This window comes from Podarcis filfolensis (genome assembly GCF_964270895.1).
Source record: "Podarcis filfolensis genome assembly, chromosome: 6".
Taxonomy (NCBI): Eukaryota; Metazoa; Chordata; class Lepidosauria; order Squamata; family Lacertidae; genus Podarcis; species Podarcis filfolensis.
The window spans coordinates 3,796,826-3,818,137 of record NC_139609.1 but is presented as its reverse complement, the minus strand read 5'-3'; the positions used below and the strand labels follow the sequence as shown (position 1 = coordinate 3,818,137).

Below are 21,312 nucleotides of genomic sequence, written 5' to 3'. Positions count from 1 at the left end.
CTCTATTTCCTCTGGGGTGATAGGGCTTTCCTTGAATTCTTGTTCCTCTGCGGTTAAGGTTGGCATGGTCAGCCCTGCTAGGCATCTTCTGATTTCTTGTTCAGGTGGGTTGCAGGAGGTGTAAAGATTGGCGTAAAATCCAGCAAATTCTGAGGTGGAGGATGTTATGTTATCATTTTTTTTAGTGACAGAGTGTATTCTTTTGAGTGAATTTTTCCTGTAGCTGTTTGCTAATAGTCTTGAGTTCTTCCCTCCATATTCATAAAACTGTTGTTTAGAGTATAGGATGTTAATCATTGTTTTATTGATTTCTAGATAGTCAATTTCCCTTCTTTTTTGTTCTATAAGTTTAAGGAGGGGTTTTTTTTTCCTGCTTGTTTGTACTGCGATTAGAGGGTTGTAATGTCTTGTTCTAAATTACTAATTTTTGAGGATGTTTGTTTTTTAAGGGATGCCCTCTCCTTTACGCAGGATCCTCTGATGACCGCTTTCATTGTGTCCCAGAAGAGGGTAATTGTTATGTGGCTCACATCAGTGTCCTTAAAGAAGTTTTGGAGAGTTTCCAAGAGACTCTCTCTAGCTAGTTGGTTTGTGGTCAGGATGGGGCTGAAGGACGATGATGGGGTAGTTTGTGCTTCCTCACCTATTTTGAGGGTAGCTAATTTATTTTTCAGACATGTGCTTTCCTCTCGGAGTTGCTCTATTTGTTTTAGTTGCATCTGGTTTTCCTTTTCTAGAGTGGAGATAGTGCCAGTGAAAGTCTCCACTTTGGAGGTCAAGTTGCTGATTATTGCCTTCAGGGGATTCACTGTGTTCTTCAGTAGTTCTTCTAGTCTCAGTTCCATTTCCCTCAGGTCCCTTTTCGTTGTTGGGCAGTTGTCATCATGGGGGGATGTTGAGGCCTCTTTGTCATTCACCATCTCCTTGGTTGGTGCCATCTCAATTGTCTTGGTGACCTTGGTCTGGGATGTGCGCTGTGTTCTGTTGAAGGGGGGGGGATGTTGTGGTTTGGTGTTTTGGTGGTCATTTCAAGTATTTGAAATGTTTCATATACCACATGTTCCTGTAAGGTAGGTCAGTTTTACTAGCATCCCCCATACTGTAAATATGGAGCTTAGGGCTCATCCACACTTATCTTTCACCCTGTGCTTTCCAGGCACAGGTCCACACTTTCCCTGCTGCTTTACCCAGGAAACCCCGCTCTGTACCGCTGAACTGGAGCAACCAGAAATTTGGGTTTCCATTGATTGTCATTTGCTCTGCTTCAGCGGTCAAGAGTGGGTTTTCCTGGCGAAAGCAGTGAGGCAAAAAACAGTGCTCAGAGACAGACCTAGAAAGTTCAGAACTGTGCCTAGAAATGAGGAGCAAATGTAATTGTGGATGAGCCCTAAATCCTGCAAACTAGTGGGTTTTCTAATGGAGTAACCCTAAATTCTAGGCAGAAGCAGCAGGGCAAAGAAAAATGGCGGATTGACTGGGGCCAACCCGCAGTAAGGGGTAGATATAAATTCATTTTCTGTTGTGGCACTGCTGAGTGGCCTGAATTTGGCTCTTCTTCAGGCTAATCTGTCTTAGAATCTAGCAACAAGGGTTAGGGGCTAAGATTCTGGCCTAAGGCCTGTCTAGTTACACAAACACGCACACGACTGAAAGACGTTATTTGCATGACTGAGGTACAATTTCCTAACTCACGTCCTTTCCTGGCCACTGTGCAGCATTAGCCTAATGCAGCTGGTGCAAGACAAATCCCTTTCCGCTTACTTTGAAATGTCCCTTGTGGGCAGAGGAAACCTAGGACCCTGGTGCTGGGAGAAAATAGAAAGTTCCAGACTGAAGCAATTCTCATTTGACAGCAAAGACTCTGTAAGAGCAAAGAGTGTGGAGCAGAGCTGAGTTGCCTGAGTCCACCAGCTGCATGGCGGCCCCAGTTTACCTAATTAGCACTGTATCAAAATGGAGCAGCGGGGAGAGTCCATTATCTGGTGCTTATATATTACCACAGGACATCATTACCTCGGCTGCCGAAGGTTGCCATGATAATTATATTGATAAGGGGGATTGGATTGGCAATGTGGTATAGATCCCCAAAGTATCTGTTTATCAAGTTACTTTATCTTCTCTGTCTAATTTATGTGACTGTTAACTAATGTATATATTGTCAGTGGCTGCTCTATCCCTGCATCTCTTGTTTCTGCAGCACATCTCTCCTTCCGCGCTATTGAATTCTCTCTAGCCTTGCATTGTTTCTCTCTCCCTCTGCCTCTTATCTCTGCCTTTTATCCATCCATCTTTCCATATGCACACCCCTCTCTCACTCTCTCATTTCCTCCACTGGTCGATCTGTGTTTGCTCTTCCAAAAAAAAAAAGAGAGAGAAAGAAAAAAGTGACTCTTCTGTTCTTATTGAACCAGAGACGCATTCAACTCCTGAGAGAGAGGAGCAAGGGGAATTTCATATTCACACATTTACGCCAAAGTCTATAATCCTCACAATGCACAAGGCTAGCTTTGAAATGTCTCTGCTGAGCTGGCTAAGAGAGCCACAGTTGCCATCTTGGACCTTACACACCAACCTGAAAAGGCAGTTAGGGAAGGGCCAGAGAGCAGGTTGTAACCCTCTCTGCACCACATGGGGCTCCTCAGAAGCAATTGCTGCAAATGAGTCTCTCATGCACTCCCACCTCGGCTGTTGTCTGGGGCGAGGTAAGCAATCCAAGGTCAGTAGGGCTTGTTTGGAGCCTTCAACTACCATGAGAACAGAGACACTGGTCAGGAGATTCAGGAGAGACTCCTGAACAAACTGATCATGCCATCACCTTCATGCTGCGGGTGCAGGATTCCCATAATTGTATGTTCCCCTGTGGTTGGAGAAACCTTGCACATAGAAAAGTGGCTACAATCCTTCTGCTTAGTTTTCTGTTTGTAGGGGAACCATTTATAGCGGGGAGACATTCAACACTGCAGACTGGACTGAAATAATTTCAGGAACACTTTTAGGTTTTAGGCCGGGATGGCTAACTCCCAGGTCAGGGTCCTGATCCAGCCCCCACTCCAGCAAATTTTAAATCCCACCAAGCCCTCACCAATTATGGCAGCAGCAAAAAGGAAAGAAAACTAGGCCTGGGGGTACACGTCACCCCACTCTCTAGTCTTCAGATCCATCAGTTGGTGAGCAGAGAGAGAACAGTACACATACCCTCCAACATTTCTCCGATGAAAATAGGGACACCCCATTCCATAATGATAATTTTACTATTTATACCTCACACATCTTACTGGGTTGCCCCAGTCTCTCTGGGAAGCTTCCAACATATATAAAAACATAATAAAACATTGAACATTTAAAAAAAACCCTTCCCTATACAGGATTGCCTTCAGACAGCTGGGGGGCCAGATAACTCCATAATTCCAGTGAAAATAGGGACATCCTATCATACCCTCCAACATTTCTCCAATGAAAACATTTCTTCTTTAGGGTGTGCTAAGGAAAAGCAGGACATTCTAGGATCAAATCAGAAACCAGGATGGCTTCCCTAAATCAAGGATGTCCCTGGAAAATGGGAACACTTGGAGGGTCTGCAGTACATGCCCTTCTTCAGTTCACCTACAGAGAACATGTTGGGAGGAAGGGCCTGTGGGTGCATCTGCCCATGTGCGCATCTCCCTCCGTGTGCATACAAGAGTGTGGGCCATAGCCCAGTGGCAGAGTTTCTGCTTTGCATGCGGAAAGTCCCAAGTTCCATCCCCAGCAACTCCAGGCAGGACTGGGAAAGAACGGCGCCTGAAATCCTAGAGAGCTACTGCCAGTAGGCCTAGATGAAACTGAGGTAGATGGACTAATGGGCTAACTCAGCATAAGGCACCTTCCTGGTGGCCACATCTACTGCTGGCTTGCAGCCCTTGGAGGGTTGGCCAAGGGTAAAGTGGACCAGGGCCTAAGAGGGTTAGGCACTCCTTGGTCAGGTCCTTGGTTTCCAAATCACACAGAAGGCCCCACAGATGCCTTGTGCTCGGTAGCAGCAGTAGCACTGCCATTTTTCTTTCTTTCATAGAGAGAAACAGAAGGGGGGAAACAATTGCATGCATTGCGTAAATTAAAAATGGATTCCATGTTGCAGGTGCTTTGGCCCCCTTGTCTCTCCCATTTAAAAAAAGCAAAAAACTTTATGGGTTCGGACAACCATATACACAGCCCACAGACTACTGTAGCAACTGAAGCAATTGAGCCACATTGTGATTTGGTAGATTTATCCACAAAACAGCTCCCACTCTCATGGTGTTAAGGAAGCTCTCGGGTTTGTAAATATCTGCACTCTGGATGAGAGCCCGTCACTTGCAACCCACGCTGCTCCACTCCCTGAACTGAAATCTGTTTCTCATGCCTCCCATGGAGCAGAGGTGGCAATGGCATCCACAGATGTCACTTCAAGCAGCAGGTATTACTCACCAATTAAGGAGAGAGGCAAAGTACAGCCATAATTTCTAAAGAAATTTAAGATAACTACCCTGCAAGTGCCGAAGACGCCACTGAACAATCGCTCAGCATGTTTTCAGGCAGGTCGTGGGTTTTTACAAAAGGTAAGAAGCTGGTAAACAGCTGTTTTAATGCAGGAGGCTGTGGGAGAGGAAGATACTTCATTTCCCATGGGTGCAAGGAACAGAAAATAGTTATGAATTATACAAGGCAATTTCACATGTTACTGCTGTAAAGTGTGTCCTGATATCCGCAGCATCCCTGTTCTGACTCCCTGACTCAATATCAGGTACAAGCACTCAAATCCCAAAGCAGACAGGTGGTAGTGTTGGAATCTTTAAGGATGACAGCAATGTCCCCCCTTCCAAGCCGCAACGCTGGTGCTGGTGCTCTACCACAAGCTCAGGCAGGCAGCACTGGGTAAGATCCACTCCACCCAGCTCACCCATCCAAATCATGGACAAGTGAGGATTTACTATGGTGCTGCCTGACTTGGCATTACAAAGCAGTACTGTAAGGCTAGAAGACTGGCTGACAGAAAAACCTAACCCCTGATGGATGGGATGGGGACCAGAGAGGGGGAAGACTCTTAACTGTCTAATCCTCACTCACCTCATTACCTTGCCAGTCCTCCTCCCATTGCCATATCTCCCTCTGCCGGTGATCACACTAATAGGAAACCCCAGGTATATGACAAGGGTATTGTTGACTGTGTGTATCCTTTGTACACCAGTTTTTTAAACAATTGTAACCAAATGTCCACAGAAGAGTCATTCTTATTGTGCATATCTTTCTTTGCAAACATGGGTCTGGGGGACTTGGCTGTGGGAACCTGAGCTGGTGAGAGAGAACTGGATCAGCAAGAGAGGGTCAAAGGGCCTCATCCAACCAGCCTCTTCTCTTCTGGAAATTGCATCTTCCTGGAAACTGGGTCAATGCTGACAACAGGGGAGGTACAGCATGGACTCATTCCAGGAGAATCTGGGGCTTCTGACTGCTGGTGTCAGAATGGACAAAGATGGGACAGGGAGAGTCAAAACTTAGCTGTAGCTCTCCCCATCCTTGATCATTTTCTAGTTTCATGCTTTAAAACACCCAGCCAATCTGGCTAAGTAGTAAGAACATTGGCCTTTTTGTGTGTAGTTGCAGTTGCTTACCCTTTGTTGCTGATGAGTAATTTCTCAATTACACCCCTGTAGATAAAGGACACCAATGAAAGACAACGTGAAAGTCAATGGGCCTAGAGGCATCTCATTTGCACCAGGCAGAGCTCAGTGTCCACAAATTGATGCTAGATCACCATGGTAGCATAATAAGAAGAATACTCATGTGTAACACCAACTTTATTTGCAGGAAAGCCAGACTTTCCCCTTCATGCTGGGTCCTCTTCCTTCACTTCTGTCCTGTCCCTCTGACTTAGAACATGAGCCTCTTCAGCAACTCGTTTGGGTTGCTGCTCCATGCTAGATTCAAAACTGCAATTGGTGGATCCCAAAATAAGCATTATAACAATATCTATCTATCTATCTATCCATTCCACACTTCAGCTTACAGTCCCAGGGTGGGTTATAACAGATCAAACTACATAAAACTATCAAATAACATCTACACCATTGTATAATGCCTCATTTAAAGTACTCACTCCCTGAGTTCAGGTCAGCTCCGACACTGGGTGTATTTTCCATCAGGTTGAGACTCTCGTCTTTTGTCCAGCCTTTGAGGAACAGCTGTAGTGACCTATATTTTGGGATGTTGTCCAACAAATATAGGTACAGTGAAATTCCCACAACTTGTGCACAATGCTACTGCGCTGGTCAGATTTGGCTATGTAGTAGCCAGATCATGACATGGGGAAGTAAAGTCAGTTCAGAGTTAGGGATTCTTATATTGCTTTGAATGTGCAAATAATTCCCCCACAAGTGATAGGAGAGTCAATGGGGGGGGGGGGAATCAACCACCATTTTGACCGAGCATTATGTGCCTTCCTGCAGTGAAGTATGGCTAACCATCCTTAGCTTCAAGAAGAGGAAAAACTCATACAAAAGGAGAGAAAATTCAAACATAGTAATTACAGCAAGCTATCAGAACAAAAGCAAATAGCCAGCTCCCACTAAAGCACTATAGCATGAAATTGCTGCAGAAAAACAGTAAATGCAACACCTGTTTCTAAGTTACTTTTCTTTGAAAGCACTGCATTCAGGCTGTACAGGTCTCTCCATGAACTACTCTTCCAATGAAAATTAAATGTAAGACAAATTTCCCAGCAGCAGGTAAGCAATAGGCAGTCAAGTTGACCCTGGTGCTGTAGTAAGAGTAATAAGACTCCCTTAGCCTAGAGTCACAACTGTCTGTCTGCCGGGCACAGACTTTCTGCTGTGATTTTTAAGGCAGACATATTGGAGTGAAATGTGATCAATGAGCACCTTCCCAGCCCCCTCTCCAAAACAGGCCCCTTCAGACTTAAAAAAACACCCTGCAGGTCTAATCTAGCACTGGTGTAACTACACTGAAGAAAAGAGTTTATGCTGCAGGAGGAATTTGGCCCATGAAGTCTGGATTTACCACCCAGAGACTGCAAATCAATACCAAAATGGAAAGTTGCCCAGTTGCAAATAAAGACACTTTACCACATTATTCTGTTTGCCGGTGGGGGGTGGAATGACTTTTAACAAGCAATATCTGTGCGTCCTGAACACAAACGTAAATAAACCTAAGATTGTGCAGTGTAGTTTAATGATATTTAATGCACTGGCTGCCGCTGCAGGAGCACCTCAATCAAACTAGTGCTGTGTTTCTGGGGAATATTACATGGTCTGAGATAATGGCACATTCCTGCCTGGAACAAACAATCACAAGTCACATTTTCATCGCTTCATTATTTTCTTTCATCAGTGATGATTAATAGATGCAGAATAGAACCTTACCTACTTGGGTTGTGGGGAGGAAGAAGTGGAGTTTTTTCCTCACAGTTGATGATTCCATTAAACTATTGGCCCCCTAAAACTGCAGAGTGCCAAGCCCTTTCATAAGGTGCTTGCAGGCCTAAGGAAACTGTCAGAAACCAATAGGGTCGAATTACAGGTTCCTTGAAACAATTAACATTAAGTGGTAATATAGGAAACAGCTTTAATTTAATAATATAGGAAACAGTTTTAATTCCAGATACTTTCTCTTTGTAAACTCCTATGAGGGTTTGTTGTTTTTTTAAGTCGAGCAGTATATAAATGTTATGAATTAAATAATACTTTCCCATGACACCATCATAGTTTTTATGATTACTAATTACCATTACACTGAATATTTGTCACTGGCCTGTCCACTGTCTCTGTCTCGAGAGACAATGGATTGCACCTCCGGTAAGAATATTAATATTCAGTGTAAGTAGCAATCATTGATGATAACAATAAAAAAGTAACATGGGGTTCTGGGAAAGTATTATTTATTTTGATTGAGTGCTAAAGAGTGGTTCTCCCTGGGGGAAGGTGGTGTGACAAGATGGAGAAGCCCTTTGTGAGAAATAGACCTTAGATTTCTGCAGCAAGGAAGCCACATTTGGGACTCATTTCAGCATCTGGCATCCTTGGGCAGTTGGCAGGATCATCCCCTGACCCATGCCTTGCCCCCTCTCAAAAAAGTGTCAGCCTGGCAGAACATGGGCAGCTGGGTCTAACATTTCCTAGAATACCCTCATCATCACATCGCAAGGGGTCAGTCCTGGAAATTAAAATGGCAGTTCCCAGCCACCCAGTCAGCTTCCGAGGGTCCAACAACAGATTCAGCCCACCAGAAGGCACCCTGCCTGGAGCCCTCTCAAACCAGGAGCCACCCTTCCTACACTTTCCTTCCTGTCAACACACAACCCACCCAAGTCTCTTGCTCACCTGTAAACATTCACCTGAGGTGGCAGATGTTTCTGCTGTTGACTTTGAGGCATCAAAGCGCAAAGCTTTGCCTCCTTGAGAGCATGTGTGCTCACACGTATTGGGCAATCATTCAGACAGCCTTGACTTTTAAGTGGCTCCTGGGTCCTGCACATCCTATTCATCACTCTCTGTGGCTCCTGGTTCTTCAGTCTCAGGTCTCTAAGCATCTCTGTGGTCTCAGCGAAAAAGGCTCCTTCAGCTTCCTGTACATTAGAGCATTTTGTGACGGGACCAAAGTAAGGGTCCTTATTTTTGTTCCAGTACAATGCTGCTAAGTTCTTTATCATATTCTACTCTGTGGAGCTATTTCAGTGAGCAAGGAAGGGGAAATGTGTGTCTGCTGCACCTTCCACCTCAAACAGCTGCAGCTTACTCCAGCAGTAAGTTCAGATACAAGGTACATAATCATGGTCTGTACAGATGCACCAAAGTGAACTGGAGTAAATTATTGCTCATTGCACCCCAGTGCTGCTTTAGACACTTCAGAGCATCAGACCAATACTACTGAGTTACTGCTGGAGAACATCAAACTACTGATGTTTGAGAGGGTAAGTGTGGATGCAATTAACTTTACAGGGTTGAATTGTTCTTTTAAGCAGACTGTTTCATTATCAAGGTTACTTATTAGTTTAGCTCTTTTCAGAAGCCATGCCTTCGAAACCTAAGTGCTGCCGACGGAGCAGAACTAAAGTGGGGGGGGGTGGCGTGAAACCTCCAAGCAATCTGGCAAGACGATCACCTTAATCTAGTGCTGTTCAGAAATCTCTCCTCTAATTTATTGAAAGCTTTCTTCACCTGTTCCTTTTTTTCTGCCTCATTTTCATATAATATCAGGGGGTGTAGAGTTGAACTCGCTTTATCACTGAGATGCAACTGTGGGTGTTCATTTTCCCATTAAACCTTTCTCCTACGCTCTGTAACCTCCCCAGCTGGCTGCACTTGCTGATCAGAAAAAGCCCCATAGGAAGAGCTATCTCATGACGTCTTCCTCTAGGCTTTAATTGAAGCATTGGAGGCCAGGGCGGGTGGCTGCCGCCTGGGCCCCTGATTTTGTTGTTAAGGGAAGTCTTTCCTGTTAAAAAAATGTCTGTTTGTGCAGTGATATGTTTTTTAAAGTTTAAAAAAAAAACTTCACTTGAGACACACGTACACAAGTGAGTAATTCATAAAATCACAGAATTACAGAGTTGTAGAGTTGGAAAAGAACCTTAGGGTCATCTAGTCCAACTCCCTGCAATGCAGGAATCTCAGTTAAAGCATCCATCCTCCCTTCGCCCTCAGAGATGACATCATATGGGCAAAGCATGGTGCTGTGACATCAGTGTGTGGCCTATGTGTTGCCTGAGAACATATTAAGCAATCCTATATTTTCTGCTCAGAAAGAGATCTCATTTAATTCATGGGGCTTACTCCTAGGAAAGTGAGGATAGCATTGTTTACTTAAGGCTCTAAAGCACTTTGCAAGTGCTTAGAGGTATACTTGTTGTCAGCAATAATAGTTGTAACTGTTGCCCTTCACTTTTCCTAATTGTGGATTATAACTGAATTGAAAATTGATGGGTTTTGTTCATTTTTGCTTAGTTCTTCCCAATCAACCTTCTCTCTCTCTCTCTCTCTCTCACACACACACACACACTTAATCCTATGCTTGCATGCATAGATGTTTCCACTGTCTGTGCAAAGGATTTCGGCCTCAAATCTATCATATACTCTTAGGATCTACTCCCAACACTGGTCTCATAAATTCCCCTCATGTGCTTTGTTTCAGGTTCCACTAGAACCCTGCCTTTCAACACTGGGACAGAAGCTTCTTGCCCTCCCTAAGAAAATGGGGGCTGATGGTGAACATGCAGTTCTAAGGAACATTCTAGTCAGTCTCAACTTAATGCTGCTAGGGTCCATCTTCAGACCTTTCGAGTGCCGCCTGGAAGTGATGACGGAGAGAGTCAAAAGACAGGTGACTGACGCCGAAGGAGGCTTTACCAACTACACGGCACCTATCAAAGACCAGCCCATGGTCTTCAGCCATATATACAACATAAATGTGCCTCTGGACAGCCTCTGCGCAACATCCCTAGAGGCTTCCTCTGACCCAGAGGTGAGTTCAGAAGATGACCGGATGACGGAATACACCGAACAGACCTCAGACAGTGAGAGCCAGGTCACCTTCACCCACAGGATAAACCTCCCCAAACAGACTTGCAAGTGTACCGCCTCCTCCCGGGACATACAAGAGCTGCTGAGCAGGATTGAGATGCTGGAGAGGGAGGTGTCCATGCTTCGTGACCAATGCAACTCCAATTGCTGTCAAGAAAATGCAGCCACAGGTAGTAACTGATGCCATGGGGTCTTGATGAAAGCTAAGAAAATTCAAATAAAAAAAGAATGAATTTATGAGTCATGTGCTTAGTGTTTCTCAAACTTGGGTCCCCAACTGTTGTTCGACTACAACTCCCAACATCCCATCAGGGGTGATGGGAGCTGTAGTCCAACAACAGCTGGAATCCCAAGCACTGCTGGGGTAGGCAGAATTCTGCATTGTGCTTTCAGGTTTCCAGGAAGGTCGTCAAGCTTTGCAGACCTGGAATTTGCTCTAGTTTTAACCCTAACTCGCAACATTAGATTCACTTTCGTTTTTTAAAAAAACACAGGTATATATCTTTCTCTCCTTCTCTTCGTTTTTCTACACCTCTCTCTCTTTCCGCAGCACCCTAAACAAAACACAACAACAAGTATGTGCCCCCTAGCCACCCAGTTAAAGGTATGCCTAGTGACATGCCATGGACAAAATAAATTAATTAATCACATGGAAAGGTCAAAATTGGTGGACCCTCCTTATCCATTTGGGCAGGATGTGTGCCCAACTGGCAGGTTGCTGTGCTCCCCCTTTCAGGTATATACTTGATCAAGGTATATACCTTGATGGCTTTGGAAGGTCAGTCCCAAGATCAGCTTTCAGCCACTGGGTATTTAGCTGATTTAGGGGGAAGATACCTGAATGCGCTTAGGCATGACTCTTAGGTGGGGGGTTCCCAGAGTGTGGTCCATGGACCACCTGTGGTCCACAAGCTTCATTCATACAGCCTACAGCATGGCTCTGGATTTGTAGTTGAAGTCGGGAGATAGCACATCTATTGCATTAACTATTCATATAGATTTTTTGAATTGGATTTTATTGCTTCTTCTATTTCTTTGCATTGGATTTTATTGTATTATGATTTGAATTCTATGGAATTCAGATTGTAATGCAATGCAATGTATAAGAAATAAAAAAGCAATAAAAATACAATTAAAATGAGAGGGCACCTGGCATAGCACATTACGATTGCTATAATCAGCCAAAATAATAATAATCATTAAGTGGTCCATCAAGACCCTCAGCAGTGGTGGAGCAGTTTGCGGACCACTGTGCTAGGCCACACTTCGTGCCCACCAAACACACTAGTGAAATGACTAACTAAAAGCTAAAACTTGTTGATAGTGGTGAGACAGAAGCAGAGGGACAATTCTGGCTATTGAGCTGTCCAGGGGGTATTCCAGACTGCAATCTGCTGAAGAATGAAAATGCATGCATGAGAATGTCTACTCTTATCTGGGAGGCTTGAAAGCATCCTTCTCCATTCACAATGCTTCAGACGTGATGGAGAAGTTAAGGGACCAGGTAACCTGAACACTTTGTGCTTTCTCCCTGCATATATCCATCACAATTGAAGCAGAGCTTTTACATCTAGATGAGAAATGTCCAAGGTGAGCCCATGTTGGGAGCTCATTTCCCTGCTAAGGGAGATGCTAAAGTTCTGTTCTGGATGAGATGGAGAAGTGCAGAAGCAGTAATCAGTGGAGTGCACATCCAGGACTGAGTGTGAGAATCTCTACACATTCATTTGCCAAACAGAAGTTTACATATTTATTATATCATTCATCAAGTTTGTAACCAAACCTCTGTTCAAAGAACTCAGGATGGCATGCATGAGGTGTTGTCCTATATTGCCTGCATAACTTCCCTGCAAGGTGGGTTGGGCAGTGAGATAATGATTTGCCCAGCTAGCTTCATGGTTGAATGAATATTTGGAGTTGAGTGAAAATCCCCCCCTCCCCAAGAAACAAAAACACTTGGAAGCATTGAATATGAGGAGGACTATGACAAAAGTTGATGGGGTGTCAAAATTCTTCAAAAGATTCATTGGAGGCCACAATATCAGTGGTAGCATTTCATTTAATCCTCACATCTATTGCCCAGTTAAAAACACACACAAGTTTTCTGGCAGCCCAGATTGCATGCACCAATTTGAGCTGAGAGTTCTCAAGCAATGATTTTGAGCTCAGCCTTAGTCTGAACCCAAGCTTAGCTTGGCATGCACACAGGGCTTCTTGAGTGTTGCTGCGTTAGGGAGGCCCAGGAGATAAAGGTTCAGGGAAAGGTTCAAACTGTTGAGAAACACTACCCTAGAGAGACTTCGACATCTTGTGGAAGTCTCTCCCTTGTTGTCAGACAGCCAATCAAAACCAGAATGTAGAGACTTAATGTTAATAAAAACATTTTTTAAAACCCAGCGTGTAGAAGCAGTAAAGCTCAGCAAGACATATTGCTTTATCTTGAGCAGCCTAAAATAAAACTGTGAGGCAACAGTTTGCAAAAACCTTCTTGTAGCTGAAAGCAGTATGGTTTCTACTGAGCCTCCTTTCTACTGAGTGGGGGTGACTGCAGCTGATGGGCTACCCTGTGCCACCCCACATTTGTCTCACTGCAGCACTGCTTCCCTTTGCCTCACTAGCTGTAAATTACATTATTCCATTCATTTTAATTCATAAGAAACAGAATGGGAGGTGGGGGGGTGGTAATCAATCATGTATCACTTGCAGACTGAAAGCAAGAACAGCAGCAAATACAAATTGTAGTCACTTGATTGATCCCCATTCCAGACATGGGCCAAATAAGCCAAAAGTGGCCATTTGCAAGCCTGTTTCTGTTTTCATTGGTCTTCTTCAATATCTCTGGTGGCTTCAAGCCTGTTTTGGGCAAGGATTGGCTGCGCAATTTAGTTCCCCACTACCTGTGGGTGTGGTTTGTGGGAGTGAGGCCAAATTGTGGGCCTTGTGGACCCAACTGGTGCTCAGGCCAGGCCAAAATGCACCTGAAATATATCAAAGAATACAATGCTTTCTATCTTCTGAAGCTGCAATCCTGCATCCAATTGCATATGCGTAAGTCCCTTAGCATACACATGGCCGTTAGCAACTGTAAAAAAACCAACATAAATAAATCAGACGTGTGTGCATGCACACATAGTTAAGACACCTGGGAGAGTATCTTTAGCAGTCAGGAACCATCAACAAAAACATTTATAATGAAAGCACTGGTTTTCATCTGAATAACAAAGCACAAAGCTTTGTGGAGCTCACTTGTATACCTTCAGGTTTAGTCTTCCAAAAGACACGGTTCAGTTGGTCATCTCTAGAAGTCTGTTCTTCAAAACTAAAGAAACAGCAGGCTATTGTAATAAGGTGGTTTTCAAAGGGGTTTGTTGGTATAATGAATCTCAGTCCCAAAAGAGAGAAGCAGAGTACAGAAAATGCTTTACACCTGAGGGAATATTGTAAAAGAGAGAGGCGTTTTTGAAAGAGTTTCTGCCTGCCTCCTTGACCTACCATCACATTGTGTACACATCCAGCAGGGAGAGCCAGTGAAAAAATACTAAAATTGATCCTTGCTTCCAAATATGTGGGCGTTCCTAGACCTGGCAGCCTCATTTGCAAACATCACCATTGCGGATCAGCCCCCAAATTGCAGGGGAGAAGGGAACCCATTTCCCTGCAAACACTACAGCATTTGCTGCTGCATGTTTTGTAAAAGGGCAATGTAGGAGACTAAAACATAGGACGAAAACCACTTGGCAAATAGGAGCACGCATCTCAAAATGGCTACTAGCCCAGGTTTCATTTCTCTGCCGGTGTCCCCCAAAATTCTTTCTCTCTATGCAGCACCTCACAAAAGACTTTGATTCCTGCTGACACCACAGACAGAGCCAAAATTTGACACCTGAGGCAGGCACATCACTCTGCAAACACACAAACTACTACACACACAACAATGGCTCCTCACGCCACCTCACTTAATCCTTTTCACAGCAAGCAGGCCCCACATTCGGCAAGTTAATGAATTCTGCTGTCTTGACCAAGCACAGCATTGCCTTTAAGAAGGACCTTTAAGAAGGATCATCACAAGAGCTGCAAGGCCTCCGCACCTGACCAGCTTTCAGGGGAAATCTTAGCATAAAGGGACCCTGCAGGTTGTCTTTTGCTCAGCTTAATAAAAGCTCTTGCTGTTACTTCATTCGCATATGCATTGTGCCAAGCTCCTGCGGATGCAGGTTCTGTTTCCTGGCTGCAGCAGGGAGAGCACTAAGCCGCCATCACGGCTTGCCTCCCAGGCTCCTCCGCCTGGGTCTCAAAGTCTGAGGCTCCAGAGACCTAGCAACATTAAATTCATCAACTTCGTGTTGTTTTTGTTTGAATGCTTGAATCCAGGCTGCTGGGAGCGAGTCACCAGAGGCAAAGTGACTGACCTGCCCTTTGCCTAATATTGAGGCTGAACTTGAGAGATGCAAGGCAGGGTCTGCTAGTAACTTCACCCTCCTTGAGTCTACTGTTTAAATTCTGGGCAGTGTGCAAAGGAACCAGAAAACTCCATTTCGCCACAGAGATCTGGAGGATAATAAAGTCTGAGATAATTAAGGGAAAAGATGCCCAAGAGTTGCACTTCCCAGATCAAATCAGAGCCCTTTGCAAGACAGCTCAACTGACATGTCAGCTAATTAAAATTTCAGCTGCAAACCCTGAGCAGCTAGATCAGATCATAACTTAATCAGATTCACACCCCAAAGGAGCAGGTTCACAGTTTGGGGGTGCTTTGGATCCAACTCTGTCACTTGAGTAGCTAGAAGTGCCTTCAGGGGTGGAGCCTGGTAATATGCTGCCCTGCCATTTGATGCCCTCCCTGCAGCCCTCACATCTCCCTTGGGGAAGGAGGTGCCAGGCTCTGGCAGGGTCCTAGAGCCCTCATGCCTCCTCCTCAAAGCCAGGCAAGTGCTTACTGGGCACTCTTCTTGGCTGTCTGCACCACTCTCACTGCCCTAAATCTGCCTCTGGTGCCTTTTGCCACCTGCAGCTGGTTCAACAGCTACAGCCATTCCTGGACTGGGAAGCACATTAGTTCATGCGCTGTTTGCTTCCAAACTGGATTACTCAATGTGCGACTTCCCTCACACTTGATCTGCAGTTCGTGCGGAGCAGCCCAATTGCCAACAGGAGTGAGGCCTTTTCAACATTTAACATATGTGCTCAGAGGTCCGCACTGATTTGCTACCAGGCCAGGTTCAAGGTGTTCCTATTAGCATGGTAAAGGGTAAAGGGACACCTGACCATTAGGTCCAGTCATGGCTGACTCTGGGGTTGGGGCGCTCGTCTCGCTTTATTGGCCGAGGGAGCAGGTGTACAGCTTCCGGGTCATGTGGCCAGCATGACTAAGCCGCTTCTGGCGAACCAGAGCAGCGCATGGAAATGCCGTTTACCTTCCCGCCAGAGTGGTACCTATTTATCTACTTGCACTTTGACGTGCTTTCGAACTGCTAGGTGGGCAGGAGCTGGGACCGAGCAATGGGAGCTCACCCCATCACGGGGTTTCGAACTGCTGACCTTCTGATTGGCAAGTCCTAGGCTCTGTGGTTTAACCCACAGCGCCACCCGCGTCCCTACTCCTATTAGCATAGGAAGCCCTTAACCACTTGGGGCCAGTTGACTTGCGAGATTGCCTTATCCCACACGGGCCCACTTAACTGCTCCGATCGGTAGAATTGGCATGACTACACAGTGGCGTAGCATGTGCTACCACTGCCTGGGGCATATGCACATTGGGGCACGCCCAGGCAGGGGTGGGCATGGAGGGGGCCTGCTATGGCTACACCAGCCTAGCCTAGCCCAGTCCTAGCTGCCAAAGCAGCTCCTTCAAATCAGTCCAATTGGAGGGGCGCCCTCAAACACACACCCTGGCAGCCCTGCACAGCTTTGCAAGGCTAGCACCAGACTGTCGGATCCCAGCCTCGTGAAACGGCACTGGGGGGGGGGGCACTCGCACACCGGAACCCAGCCAAGGAGAGGGGCAGCAATGCTGCCGCAGCCTCTCCTCTGCTTCCACCCCCAGGTCACGCCCTCTTAAGCAGAGGCTTGACAACCATATGTCAGGAGTGCTCTGATGGTGTTTCCTGTTTGGCAGGGGGTTGGACTCGATGGCCCTTGTGGTCTCTTCCAACTCTATGATTCTATGATTCTATGATTCTTCCTCCCTCCTTGGTGGGTGGGGGTGGGGTAACCGTGGTGCCGTCCCCCTTCCCGCCTTCACTGTACCCTTTTCAGCACCTGCTGAAAACATCATTGTTTAGACAAGTCTACCCAGATGTTCTAAGGTCATTTTAATCTGTTCTCCTTTTGCAAACCACTTTGAGGGGTTTTTTTGGGGGGGTTATAATCAAGTGGTGTACAGATGTTATGAAATAAATAATAAGTAGATAAGTAACTTCTTGCAAGATCTTGGCTCTGTTTGAAGCCAATGAAGAAGAATATCATAGCGCCTGAAATGTTAAGGGTAGTCAAAGGAGATCAGATTCCATGAGGAGACCCCTTCTGCTTTATTTTTAGTTCAAAGTGACTGCGTCAGAGGGGAGTGGATCAATTTGGGGAAGCTATGTTTGGGAGAGAGGGACACGGATGGCGCTGTGGGTTAAACCACAGAGCCTAGGACTTGCCGATCAGAACGTCGGCGGTTTGAATCCCCGCGACGGGGTGAGCTCCCATTGCTCGGTCCCTGCTCCTGCCAACCTAGCAGTTCGAAAGCATGTCAAAGTGCAAGTAGATAAATAGGTACCGCTCCGGCGGGAAGGTAAACGGCATTTCCGTGCACTGCTCTGGTTCGGCAGAAGCGGTTTAGTCATGCTGGGCACATAACCTGGAAGCTGTACGCCGGCTCCCTCGGCCAATAAAGCGAGATGAGCACCGCAACCCCAGAGTCGGTCACGACTGGACCTAATGGTCAGGGGTCCCTTTACCTTTACTGTGTTTGGGAGAGGGCGTGCTTAACGCTCTCCCTGCCTATCTGAATGCCTCTCTGTCTTCTCTGCCCATCTGAATGGCACAGATCACCCACCACAGCTCTCCCAGGAGAAAACGCACAAGTACCACTGGTCTTCTCCCACAGAGCAAATAGCTTTTTAATTTTTATCAGGCTTTTTAATCCTCTGCTGTTTGCTTTTATGCTGCTTTGCATTTGTTTTATGTCTACTGGCTGCTTTTATGCCACTCTTTTGACTTGTGTTGCTTTAATATTTTGTTTTAATTTGCTTTTATTGTAATTTTAGATGCGTCGTAAGCTGCCCTGGACGGGACGCGGGTGGCACTGTGGGTAAAAGCCTCAGCGCCTAGGGCTTGCCGATCGAAAGGTCGGCGGTTCGAATCCCCGCGGCGGGGTGCGCTCCTGTTGCTCGGTCCCAGCGCCTGCCAACCTAGCAGTTTGAAAGCACCCTTGGGTGCAAGTAGATAAATAGGGACCGCTTACTGGTGGGAAGGTAAACGGCGTTTCCGTGTGCTGCGCTGGCTCACCAGATGCAGCTTTGTCACGCTGGCCACGTGACCCAGAAGTGTCTCCGGACAGCGCTGGCCCTCGGCCTCGTAAGTGAGATGGGCGCACAACCCTAGAGTCTGTCAAGACTGGCCCGTACGGGCAGGGGTACCTTTACCTTTACCTTTAAGCTGCCCTGGAAGCTCCCTGTGGGGTAGGGTATAAATCTCTAAAAACAAGGAAGCGCAGAGAAAGGAGGAGAAGGAAGAGGAAAGGCCTCTCCTCTGGCGGCACCACTTTCCCAGTCGCACCCAAAGGGGCTTCCAGAACAGCTGTCAACATTTATTTTTTAAAGTGTGCATAGATCTTCCTGTGTCCTAAAAGGATGCTGTAAAGACTTTGAATTTTGATTGCTATGCACCTTTATGAAAATAAGTGTAAATATTAATATCATCAGGCAGGCTTGGGCTTCAGTTTCATCATGGGTCAAGCAGCAGTGGCTACTTCAGGAGAAAGCAGGCCCAATTTCCCACAGGATTTTCAAACACTGGTAGGTACAAAAACCCTTGAGGCAAACAGCTTGAAAGGGCTTTTAGAAGCATTGTCAAAAGGGGCTATCCATTATCATTATCATCATCATTGCCTCTAATAGCGAGCTTAGCTCACTGAGTGCCTACTGTTTTTGAGGGGAGATGAGGCCAGACACAAAAAGGCAGAGGTTTTTCTACATTATCAGGGGACTCCCTAGGTACACAGTTGTACCCAAGCATGATATTCAACTAAGTTTTACTCCAAGTAGACCCACTGTAATATGCATGACTAAGTTAGCTACATTAATTTAAATGGCTCTGCTCTGCGTAAAACATAGTCGAATGCCAACCCCTTTAAATTACCGTATTTTTTGCTCTATAAGACTCACTTTTTCCCTCCTAAAAAGTAAGGGGAAATGTGTGTGCGTCTTATGGCGCGAATGCAGGCTGCACAGCTATCCCAGAAGCCAGAACAGCAACAGGGTTTGCAGCGATCCCTCTTGCTGTTCTGGCTTCTGAGATTCAGAATATTTTTTTCCTTGTTTTCCTCCTCCAAAAACTAAGTGCGTCTTGTGGTCTGGTGCGTCTTATAGAGTGAAAAATGTGGTGCTGTTTATTCATTTATTTTTAATCTCAGATACAGTAGTCTAGTAAGGATCTGCATGCTTCCAGGACTTACAGACTGTTTGGGGTGGCTGAGCCTATAAAGATAGGGAAATCTTAAAAAACTAAATCCCCACGTGGTACAGCAGCATATTCCTGCATGGCAGAGAGTTTGGACCAGGTGGTCTTCAGGGCACTGGCGGAGGAAGGGGGTGCGGTAGGTGCAGTCCGCCCCGGGTGTCATCCCTGAGGGGGGTGACATCGCTGCAGCGCCCCCTGGGAAGCTCGCTGCAAGCAGCTAGCCCCGTCCCCCCGGGCAGCTAGCTCCACCCCCACGGGGGACTAGCTCCGCCCCTGGGTCGCAGCGTGTGCGCCGTTCCGGGTGCCAGAGCAGCTAGTTCCGCCTCTGCCTTGCAACTCTACAATTCTATGATCCTATGGTTCCATTGCATGGAGATGGAATTTTGAGGTGCCTTTGCTGTAGCTTTGCTTGGGAGAGTCATAATGAGAAGCCCACTCCAGCCTCATCACAGTTTTGTTAAAATCCTGGATTACTCTATGTTCACTTCTGCCTGTGGTGATGGGGGAGAGAGAGAGAGAGAGAGAGAGAGAGAGAGAGAGAGAGGCTTAATCTGCAATCCTATACGCATCTTCCCAGGAGTAAGCCTCATTTAGCTCAATTGGATTTACATCTCAGAAGACCTGTATAGGATTGCACCCAAAATCTGAACCCTCTAGCTCTACATAGCATGGTAGAGGCCTCTTCTGAAATCCCCTCCTCCTGAGATGGCGCCTGAGCAGCAATTGAAGGCTCCTCTTACAGGACAGGGATACGCTGCAACGTTTTGTTGATCTCCCACTAGTTCCCTTAATTCTGAATTTGAGCATCCCTGGTACTATCTGTGTGAAATGGGGCACACAAAAATAAGGTAGTGGCTTTTACACATGCCAGGCACTCATGATTCCTGGTCTGGAACAAGTATTATAGTATTAAAAACAATTAACACACACACACACACACACACCCCAGTCCAATAAGGACCTGTGAGCTTTCAAGACCTAGGAGATAATGGCTAATTGAAACAAGGAATCTTAAGAGTGAAAGTTTGAAAGTTGAGGCAGAGAAAGAAGAAGCTGATGTTAGAGTAACAGTAATACCTTGGAGATGGGAGTTGTGTGTGAGGCTCATGCCATAAACTTCTTATCCCTGTTTTCCCTCTAGGGTGCTTGCACACGGCGGCTTATTGGGAACTTGGTGCTGCTTATAGATGCAAGTTTTGCCCAACATGCACACATCATTCTCATCAAAATGCCACCCCCTTGTATAATAATTTCTCATTTCATCCGGATTTACAGTTTCTGTGGAAAATCCAATAAGTAGTAAAGTACCCGTGGAAACAGTAAATCCAGATTAAAATGTGGGGTGGGGAGAATATGGGGTGGCATTTTGATGAGGATGACATTGTATGGATGCTGTGAAAAAAACTGGATGTGTGAGACTAAAACAACCTGCCGTGTGGAAGCATCCTCCATACCATTTCGAAAGTCAGCCTCCTGCCCTGTTTGGTCTTAGGCTTATAAATAAAGATGAGAAGGGGTAGCCATTCCTTTCCTTCATTTAGAGACACCTATGGTGCTCACCAAAAGCCACAGGGAACAGTTCTTCATGGCATTTTCAGTGGGGTAGAAGGCCAAGGGAGAAGCGGCAGTGGAGACCCAGGGGTCAAACCTGAATTGGATTTTGGCATTTGTTCCACCTTTACCTGCAGACGTGTGACAGCCCTTGACCCCCCCCCCAATATATCAGCAATCCTATTTTTTCCGAAGGCTGGTGATGCCTTTTTAAAATAAGAAGAAGAAGAAGAAGAAATTATTGGTGTGCTCTGTGCACTAACTTACCTTTTACACACACATATCCAGGTATTAAATGTTGCCAAATGCACAAATTTAAACAACCTGATCGTAACATAACCAAAATTTCCATTGTGAAATTAGAGATTCTACTAAAAAATCTTTCGGAGAAAAGTATTAAAAGAGATGGCCCAGTGCATACATTCAGACTGAGAAACGAATGCAGAGCAAGCTATTTCACTTTAAGCAGGTATCTCAGAAAGGTAAGAGCCTTCAGAAATATTTAACAGTACAGAGTCTCCAGCTGTGTTCCTTTGCAGTG

At 45.8% G+C, this 21,312-nt stretch overlaps 1 protein-coding gene across 2 annotated transcripts in view; it reads left to right on the top strand.

Annotated features, from left to right (window-relative positions):
* Positions 1-21,312, top strand: part of TNR (tenascin R) — a 368,751-nt gene that overhangs the window by 279,940 nt on the left and 67,499 nt on the right. For both annotated transcript variants that reach the window (XM_083621543.1, XM_083621542.1), the window contains one exon: positions 10,165-10,723. In XM_083621543.1, coding sequence (XP_083477669.1) covers positions 10,225-10,723 — 499 coding nt within the window. In that variant the 5' untranslated portion in view covers positions 10,165-10,224. The remainder of the gene's footprint in view (positions 1-10,164; positions 10,724-21,312) is intronic.